The sequence below is a fragment of the Oncorhynchus gorbuscha genome, unplaced genomic scaffold (genome assembly GCF_021184085.1).
Source record: "Oncorhynchus gorbuscha isolate QuinsamMale2020 ecotype Even-year unplaced genomic scaffold, OgorEven_v1.0 Un_scaffold_2528, whole genome shotgun sequence".
NCBI classification, from domain to species: Eukaryota; Metazoa; Chordata; class Actinopteri; order Salmoniformes; family Salmonidae; genus Oncorhynchus; species Oncorhynchus gorbuscha.
Window position 1 is genome coordinate 61,314 of NW_025747016.1, and position 10,023 is coordinate 71,336.

The window sequence follows — 10,023 nt, forward strand, 5'->3', positions numbered from 1 at the left end:
CAACAATGGGGACGGAGTTCCTGACAAAAGCACCACCCATACACTCACACACACTCACACACCATGTCCATATGTGTTTCCAGCCCCACCCTATTACTCAGTGTGTATAGAGCTACAGTTCAAATTGACTTGCTGCTAGTAAGGCGTTTGGGCTTCACTCACTTTTCCTATTCCTCATTATTTTCCTATTCCCTGCCTCCTTTCCTATTCATTTCAATGCCTCCTTTAGACAAATGTTATTTTTTTATTATAAATATCTGTCTGGTACTTTTCATTCCCTGCTTTCATTACTTGGTCTTACTATTAACTTTCTGTAGTGTGCCTTTACACAGGAAATAATATGGCATACCTGTCTGTCCTACACTGTTTATGTCATGTTATCTGTCCTACACTGTTTATGTCATGCTATCTGTCCTACACTGTTTATGTCATGTTATCTGTCCTACACTGTTTATGCCATGCTGTCTGTCCTACACTGTTTATGTCATGCTATCTGTCCTACACTGTTTATGTCATGCTATCTGTCCTACACTGTTTATGTCATGCTGTCTGTCCTACACTGTTTATGTCATGTTGTCTGTCCTACACTGTTTATGTCATGTTGTCTGTCCTACACTGTTTATGTCATGTTGTCTGTCCTACACTGTTTATGTCATGTTGTCTGTCCTACACTGTTTATGTCATGTTGTCTGGCCTACACTGTTTATGTCATGTTGTCTGTCCTACACTGTTTATGCCATGCTGTCTGTCCTACACTGTTTATGCCATGCTGTCTGTCCTACACTGTTTATGCCATGCTGTCTGTCCTACACTGTTTATGTCATGTTGTCTGTCCTACACTGTTTATGTCATGTTGTCTGTCCTACACTGTTTATGTCATGTTGTCTGTCCTACACTGTTTATGTCATGTTGTCTGTCCTACACTGTTTATGCCATGCTGTCTGTCCTACACTGTTTATGTCATGTTGTCTGTCCTACACTGTTTATGTCATGTTGTCTGTCCTACACTGTTTATGTCATGCTGTCTGTCCTACACTGTTTATATCATGCTGTCGGTCCTACACTGTTTATGCCATGCTGTCTGTCCTACACTGTTTATATCATGCTGTCGGTCCTACACTGTTTATGTCATGCTGTCTGTCCTACACTGTTTATATCATGCTATCGGTCCTACACTGTTTATGTCATGCTGTCTGTCCTACACTGTTTATATCATACTATCGGTCCCACACTGTTTATGTCATGTTGTCTGTCCTACACTCTTTATGTCATGTTGTCTGTCCTACACTGTTTATGTCATGTTGTCTGTCCTACACTGTTTATGTCATGTTGTCTGTCCTACACTGTTTATGTCATGTTGTCTGTCCTACACTGTTTATGTCATGTTGTCTGTCCTACACTGTTTATGTCATGTTGTCTGTCCTACACTCTTTATGTCATGTTGTCTGTCCTACACTGTTTATGTCATGTTGTCTGTCCTACACTGTTTATGTCATGTTGTCTGTCCTACACTGTTTATATCATGCTATCGGTCCTACACTGTTTATGTCATGTTGTCGGTCCTACACTGTTTATGTCATGTTGTCTGTCCTACACTGTTTATGTCATGCTATCGGTCCTACACTGTTTATGTCATGCTGTCTGTCCTACACTCTTTATGTCATGCTATCGGTCCTACACTGTTTATGTCATGTTGTCTGTTCTTCAATGTTCATATCATGTCAAATCAATCGATCAATCAGTAAATGGCTAATCTACATTCCTTGAGCTGCAGTGTTGGTTGGTGGAGGGATAAATTAGGAGGACGGGCTCCTTGTAATATACTCCACTGAGTGGGTGGTTCTTCACTTTGGTGTGATCATTGGTTTTTCTCTATTGGTTCTCTGTCTTTCACCTCCACTCCTTTCCTGTCTATCATTGTCTCTCTGCTGTTTCGTTTACAGTATATTCCAACACGACAGGTTGCTCTGAGCCAATGGGCATGAAGTCCCGCCTTGTCTCTGATGGACAGCTCTCGGCGTCCAGTGCCTTCCGCACCTGGGGCATTGATGCCTTCACCTGGCACCCACAGTTCGCCCGGCTAGACAAACAGGGCAAGACCAACGCCTGGTCCCCCGCCACTAACAACCGCTCAGAGTGGCTACAGGTGAGACGGACTCTCCTCTTTTAAAGGGGCAATATGGATTCCAAAAACAAACCACTTGTTTTGGTAAACAGCTGAGGGATGGGGCCTGGAGAAATGTAACCACACTCAAATTCATAGACAGAGCTATGGATGCAAAGACTGAACATCCATGAGCTCAAAAGCATATTTTTAACCATATTTTGAAGTTAGTGTTTGTTTAAAATTATATTGTTTACAAACAATGGAGTAAAATAGTATTTTGGATTCTGATGGAGTAAAGCATCTAAACATCTATTCTTTAAGAACCAATAGCTAGCTATATACAGTACCATTCAAAAGTCTGGGGTCACTTAGTAATGGCCTTGTTTTTGAAGGATATTCCATGCGAGAAATCAGCATGGAATAGATCTGGTACAACGCTGTGTTCTACTCCCTTCACAGAACAGCGCAGACTGGCTTTAACCAGAATGGAAAGGGGAGTGGGAGGCCCCGGTGCACAACTGAGCAAGAGCACAAGTACATTAGAGCGTCTATTTTGAGAAACAGACGCCTCACAAGTCCTCAACTGGCAGCTTCATTAAATAGTACTCATTAAATAGTACTCATTAAATAGTACCCGCAATCTCTTCAAAATACCTCAACAAATTGACAACTACAATGCCAAAGGTCTGCAAAATGGAGGATTCTTTGACAAAAGCAAAGTTTGAAGACCACAATTATTATTTCAATGAAAAGTCATTATTTATAACCTTGTCAACATCTTGACTATATTTCCTAATCATTTTGCAACTCATTTCATGTATGTTTTCATGGAAAACAAGGACATTTCTAAGTTTTGAACAGTAGTGTAAGTACGTGTATGTACCAATCCCACATTGCCATTTTAAACTGTCTACTTTAACAAAGGATTTCGGGTAGCACTTTATTTTACGGTTTAGAAATGACATGGTAATTACTTGGAAGTTGGTCAAATGGTATTCATACAGTAATAACCTATGAGTTAGTTGTTTGTGTCTTTAGGATGGGAACGTTTAGCTACCAGGTAGTTCCTAGTTGTGTTGAATTAGTTGTAGTACGTACCAGAGTGTATAGAGGGTTACCGCAACATTTCTCTGTGAATACCATCTAAATATCAATGGAAACAGTGCTTAGAGGAAGGATCACTTTCTCTTCCTAATATGGTTTGTAACACAAAAAGTCATGGATCATTGTTATCATCCTTGTGGGATTCTGACATCTGTTCTTGGTTCATACTATTTTATATGATGAAACAGCTATTCAATATTGGGCACAAATTGTGTGGGAATACAGACATCAGGGATAGGAGTCTGACATGTTGACGTAGTATCTTTGTTTATAAACTTCACCCCGCTCACACACTTCTTATTCTGAACAGTGAAGACATTCCTGTGAGGGGAGTCTACCTTGTAGTAGTTGTAGGTTTCTGAACAGTGAAGACATTCCTGTGAGGGGAGTCTACCTTGTAGTAGTTGTAGGTTTCTGAACAGTGAAGACATTCCTGTGAGGGGAGTCTAGCTTGTAGTAGTTGTAGGTTTCTGAACAGTGAAGACATTCCTGTGAGGGGAGTCTACCTTGTAGTAGTTGTAGGTTTCTGAACAGTGAAGACATTCCTGTGAGGGGAGTCTACCTTGTAGTAGTTGTAGGTTTCTGAACAGTGAAGACATTCCTGTGAGGGAGTCTACCTTGTAGTAGTTGTAGGTTTCTGAACAGTGAAGACATTCCTGTGAGGGGAGTCTACCTTGTAGTAGTTGTAGGTTTCTGAACAGTGAAGACATTCCTGTGAGGGGAGTCTACCTTGTAGTAGTTGTAGGTTTCTGAACAGTGAAGACATTCCTGTGAGGGGCGTCTACCTTGTAGTAGTTGTAGGTTTCTGAACAGTGAAGACATTCCTGTGAGGGGAGTCTACCTTGTAGTAGTAGTAGGTTTCTATGACACTGATGAAGCTCAGATGGACGAAACGTTTGAAATGGAATAAACCTTTTCCTTTTTTCACCTGAACTGAATGTGTGTGAACCATCCTTCTCTTTTCTACTGTGGTTTTTCTACTGTAGCCAAGACACGTTTTGTGATTTTATTTGACCTTGGGAAAAGAGCTACTTCTTAAATACCAAAATACAGGGTTCATTGAATTGAAGGTATTATCATTAATCTGGTCTATATGTTATTGTCTTGTCCTCCATGATCCTGTCCCAGGTTGACCTGGAAAAGACCAAGCATCTGACAGGCATCATCACCCAGGGGGCCAAGGACTTTGGGGTGGTGCAGTTTGTGTCCGCCTTCAAAGTGGCCTATAGCGACGACGGACAGGCCTGGAACCTGGTGAAGGATGAGAACACCAACACAGAGAAGGTCTGTGAACCACTGCTCACAACGTATTCTCATTATGACACTCCCATATATTGGGGCTCCCCATAGTTCTAATACGCTTAATTGGTTTCCTTTCCTTGTCTCCTCTCCTTCATCGCCACTGATCTTATCTGTTAGATGATATAAGTCTACCCAGCCATTTCAATGTTCATAAAGGAAAGGAGAGGACGCCATTTAAAAGTAAAGAGACACAGACACACTATAATCATTTTTACCCTGACTATTTGATTTTGATAGTAGGGATAAGGGGTTTTGCAAACCTCTGCACAGTTTGTTGACATGAGTTGGGACCTGACTGTGTTTCCCGTGCCAATTTACGGACCCCTCTCCGGACCCCACTCTGTGTGTGGAGTGTATCCCCTGGTCCTCTGTGTGAATGATCTCTTTACTTCCTGTTTTGTCCCTGGCTGGAACAGTGCTAGTGACACTCACCCCTGTAGCCCCCCTCTCTGTGTGGAATAGGAGAGGCCAATCTTCACCCCCATGGGAGTGCTGCAAGCAAGGGGCTGTTTAAATTTCCATTGGGGACCTACGCTGAATAATTCAATGACCTTCAGGGACGAATAAACAACCCATCTTTTCATTGAGCCGTAGCCAGGGGCTTCCTCAGAGGGACTGGGAGGGGAGTTGTGTCATCATGAATGAGGTCATAGTTCAGACCAATAAACAACCCATCTTTTCATTGAGTGTAGACCCTTGACATTATGTGACAGATATGGTAGTTAACCATTGATGTGTGTGTGTGTGCGTTTCCTGACAGATTTGGTAGTTAACAATTGACCATTGATGTGTGTGTGTTCCCTGACAGATTTTCCAAGGCAACATTGACAACAACATGCATAAGAAGAACCTGTTTGAGCCTCCGTTCTACGCCCGCTACCTGCGCGTTGTGCCCTGGGAGTGGCAAGAGCGCATCACCCTGCGCATGGAGCTGCTGGGCTGTGACTACTAGAACTACATTACCCATAATCCACCAGTGCTCCACCCAGTCTCCATAACGTACCTATCCACACTGAAATCAGTCACACCTTCCTCTACACCAGGACATAGAAATCTAATGTATAGAATGTACATTTGGGAAAATGTGTCAGGTTCTAACGTTCCAGAACTTTGCATCAATAGAATATTTTCCAGATTAAGTCTGCTCTACAGCTTGTATTTCTACAAATATTTTCAGCTAAAACTGATCAATTCCAATTTGTTTTTGATCCTTTCCACAGTGACTGTGGCCCAGTGTCAATTCTAAATACATGGGCTCTCACATTCTCTTTGAAGAATTAGGGTATGTCTGAAATGACAGCCTATTCCCAATGTAGTGCACAATTTTTGACCTTTTGGCAGTACATGTGCTGTGGTCAAAAGTAGCACAGTATAGCGAACATGTCGGACAAACCTTCCCCCAGCGCTGCCAGTTCCAACACGTTCCAAACACTCACAGTTCTGTGTGATGTCACTTTGCCAGCCGACCTAGCAGCTGCTTGTCCCGCCGTGCTCTCTGACATTATGTATCCAGGGTGAGAGCCTTCTATTTACAGCAGTGGTATTCAGAGTCAGGGTCGCCAAATAAAAATAACATCCTATCCCAGTCGGCGTGGACTTAAAGACCTCAAAAATGATTATTGTATGGGACAATATACATTTTTGAGAAATATTGGTTCTCTTAATTTTTATTAGAGAGATGACAAGACAATGAATTGAAAGTTATTTGTTGATGTAGGTTGTGTTTTTAGATTTGGGTTGGGGTCACCAGAAATTCTGCCAAAAAATGGGTTCCCTGCTGAAAAAGTTTGAATACCACTGATTTAACACAGGAGGTTGGTGGCACCTTAATTGGGGAGGACGGGCTGTCGCAGAATGAATGGAATGGCATCAAACACATGGTTTCTATGTGTCACATGGTTTCTATGTGTTTGATGCCATTCCATTCGCTCCATTCCAGACATTATTATGAGCTGTCTTCCCCTCAGCAGCCTCCACTGTGATTTACAGTAAACAAAGGCTCTGTCGAGGACCACAAAAAGCAGCTTGCAGTCCTGATGTGGCCCCAGACCTGGAGTTAAAGACCCCTGGTCTACCATAATATAGATGTGATTGTATCGAAGGGAGAGTAGACACGTCAGCTGGTTGATATGAGCACTTAGTAGTATATTGAAGCAGGGCCTGTGTGCAATATACTTTTTGGGAAATAGCTGGACATAATAAATTAACAAATTTGTTAACTGACAATGGAATTATTGAACTGTACATTACCTATACTGTATATTAATTGAAGGAAGGGCATTGTTTTTTAAAGTGAAACTAAAAGCTGCAAAGGATTGTTCAGTATGATGGTGTGTACCTTTCACACTTGATCCATGACTTAAGTTTTTTTTGCCAATTTAGCAGATTTGTTTATGTTCTAATAATAATCTTGCATTCCAAGTCGGCCTGAAATGGAGAGACAAGTAGAAATGATTGAGTGAGTAGAAAATATTGGACTCTGTTGTGGTTTGAATTTTTTTCTTTTTAAGAAATCAAATATGTTGGTCTTCAACAGACATCACTAATTAAAAAAAGTTGAAAAACATTCTGTGTTAAACATTTTGATTGAAAAGAATGTCCATTACATAAGACATTGCATGGGTAAACATTGATATCAGTCTTACAGTAATAGCATCAACTTAGTTAGAAGCACAAAAAAGTGTCCCTTTGTAATTTCGCCCTTCTGCCTAACTCTCAGTGACAGGCATATTCTCTCTCTCTTTATCTCTCGCTCTTGCTCTCTCTCTCATTTCACTTTGTCCCTCTACTACTTCCCCTTCTCCTTTTCCCTCCCTCTCTCTCCCTCCCACTGTTTCTTCCTCTTCAATTTGTGACCATGCCACTGCCAGGATGTTACAGAGCAGAACTTTGTGTTCCCCCTAGTTCTGCAGTGGAGCCCCATTCTCCTGTCTGACCTGTCTGATCATACTGTCAGGATGGGCGTGTCATGGATAGCAGTACAGAAAAAAGTTGGTTCCAGCAGAAGTGGGATCTGATTATTAAGTGACATCACGGGGGCTTGTTAATGGGGCTGTGTATGTTAGTGCATATAATCTGAATTGCTTTTATAAAATAAACAGACACTCTTAAACTTCATAGTTGCAATAAACATGTTTACAACCAGCGTCAGTATAAACTACAGTCATTTAGACTCTTTGGGCGTGATGACTCTAGAAATAATGCTCTGTTCCCGACTTCACAATGGCACAATAATTCATAAAACACTGTCATCAAGGCTAGACTAACTCATCTCAACCTTTTTGAAGGAAAATTTGATGTCTAGTCCATTTTGGTGTCCCATACATGTTGGGACTAGGAAGTAGTCTGGCCAGTCCAGTGTGAACCACAGAAGACAACCCATGTGTTTGACCTAAATGGCACCCTAATGCCTTTTGACCCAAGCCCTATGGGTCCCTGCTCAAAAGTAGTGCACTAAATAGGGAATAGGGTGCTTTTTGGGATACAAGCCATTGATGACCGCTCTGTTGTAACACTGAGACCCCTGAGGGATTTCCATTGTGGGTCAGACCATAGTCCTGTCTGTGTCTTTCCCATCCAAACATTCCCTGGCTGTGTCCCAAATGGCACCCATCTAAATATGGTACCTTTTGACCAGGGCACATAGGGCTCTGATTAAAAGTAGTGCACTATATAGGGAATAGGGTGCCATTTGGGACGGGGCACCTATGACCCAATAAAGGACTCTCCTGGCTGGGCAATAGACTGGTGTTTATAGTAGTAATCAGACCCTCTTAGCTCCTCATCTCTCTACTATTCACACAGGCTGGTATGTCTTGCCCCTGGCCAAGGCTTTCAACTATACTCTGACTATATATTAGCACTGTGTGTGTGTGGTTTTACTATCCTTGTCACAAAATCTTAGTCACAAAATGTCACATCTAAATAAGATGTTTGGTGCAGTATTTCTCAAGTGTAAAAATGTGCATGAAAACGAGTCATCTATAATTGGATGACAACAAACACTTCATTGAAGAATCCCTACTGTTGACCAATGACCGACGAAGGGCCGTAGGCTCTGAACATTGTCTTTCCTTGAAAAGAAGCTCTATGTTCACGAACGGCCGAAAAAACCCTTGAAGAAGAACAAAACGAACAAAAACATCACAAAATTTAATAATATACAGTGACTTCAGAAAGTATTAATCAATACAGTAATGTCTGTATCACCCTGAGTCAATATTTTGTAAAAGCACCTTTGGTCTGATTACAGCTTTGCACATCTTGGGTATGTCAGTATCAGCTTTGCACATCTTGGGTATGTCAGTATCAGCTTTGCACATCTTGGGTATGTCAGTATCAGCTTTGCACATCTTGGGTATGTCAGTATCAGCTTTGCACATCTTGGGTATGTCAGTATCAGCTTTGCACATCTTGGGTATGTCAGTATCAGCTTTGCACATCTTGGGTATGTCAGTATCAGCTTTGCACATCTTGGGTATGTCAGTATCAGCTTTGCACATCTTGGGTATGTCAGTATCAGCTTTGCACATCTTGGGTATGTCAGTATCAGCTTTGCACATCTTGGGTATGTCAGTATCAGCTTTGCACATCTTGGGTATGTCAGTATCAGCTTTGCACATCTTGGGTATGTCAGTATCAGCTTTGCACATCTTGGGTATGTCAGTATCAGCTTTGCACATCTTGGGTATGTCAGTATCAGCTTTGCACATCTTGGGTATGTCAGTATCAGCTTTGCACATCTTGGGTATGTCAGTATCAGCTTTGCACATCTTGGGTATGTCAGTATCAGCTTTGCACATCTTGGGTATGTCAGTATCAGCTTTGCACATCTTGGGTATGTCAGTATCAGCTTTGCACATCTTGGGTATGTCAGTATCAGCTTTGCACATCTTGGGTATGGTATCAGCTTTGCACATCAGTATCAGCTTTGCACATCTTGGGTATGTCAGTATCAGCTTTGCACATCTTGGGTATGTCAGTATCAGCTTTGCACATCTTGGGTATGTCAGTATCAGCTTTGCACATCTTGGGTATGTCAGTATCAGCTTTGCACATCTTGGGTATGTCAGTATCATGTGCCATCTTGGGTATCAGCTTTGCACATCTTGGGTATGTCAGTATGCACATCTTGGGTATGTATCAGCTTTGCACATCTTGGGTATGTCAGTATCAGCTTTGCACATCTTGGGTATGTCAGTATCAGCTTTGCACATCTTGGGTATGTCAGTATCAGCTTTGCACATCTTGGGTATGTCAGTATCAGCTTTGCACATCTTGGGTATGTCAGTATCAGCTTTGCACATCTTGGGTATGTCAGTATCAGCTTTGCACATCTTGGGTATGTCAGTATCAGCTTTGCACATCTTGGGTATGTCAGTATCAGCTTTGCACATCTTGGGTATGTCAGTATCAGCTTTGCACATCTAGGGTATGTCAGTATCAGCTTTGCACATCTTGGGTATGTCAGTATCAGCTTTGCACATCTTGGGTATGTCAGTATCACATCT

At 41.9% G+C, this 10,023-nt stretch overlaps 1 protein-coding gene across 2 annotated transcripts in view; it reads left to right on the top strand.

The window, feature by feature from the left end:
- Positions 1–6,124, top strand: part of LOC124026043 (lactadherin-like) — a 23,196-nt gene extending 17,072 nt beyond the window's left edge. Inside the window, exons 8-10 of one of the 2 annotated variants that reach the window (XM_046339221.1) lie at positions 1,944–2,146; positions 4,340–4,495; positions 5,322–6,124. In XM_046339221.1, the coding sequence (XP_046195177.1) occupies positions 1,944–2,146; positions 4,340–4,495; positions 5,322–5,465 (503 nt within the window). In that variant the 3' untranslated portion in view covers positions 5,466–6,124. The remainder of the gene's footprint in view (positions 1–1,943; positions 2,147–4,339; positions 4,496–5,321) is intronic. The other variant, XM_046339222.1, reaches the window with a different exon arrangement.
- The last annotated feature ends 3,899 nt before the right edge of the window (positions 6,125–10,023 follow it).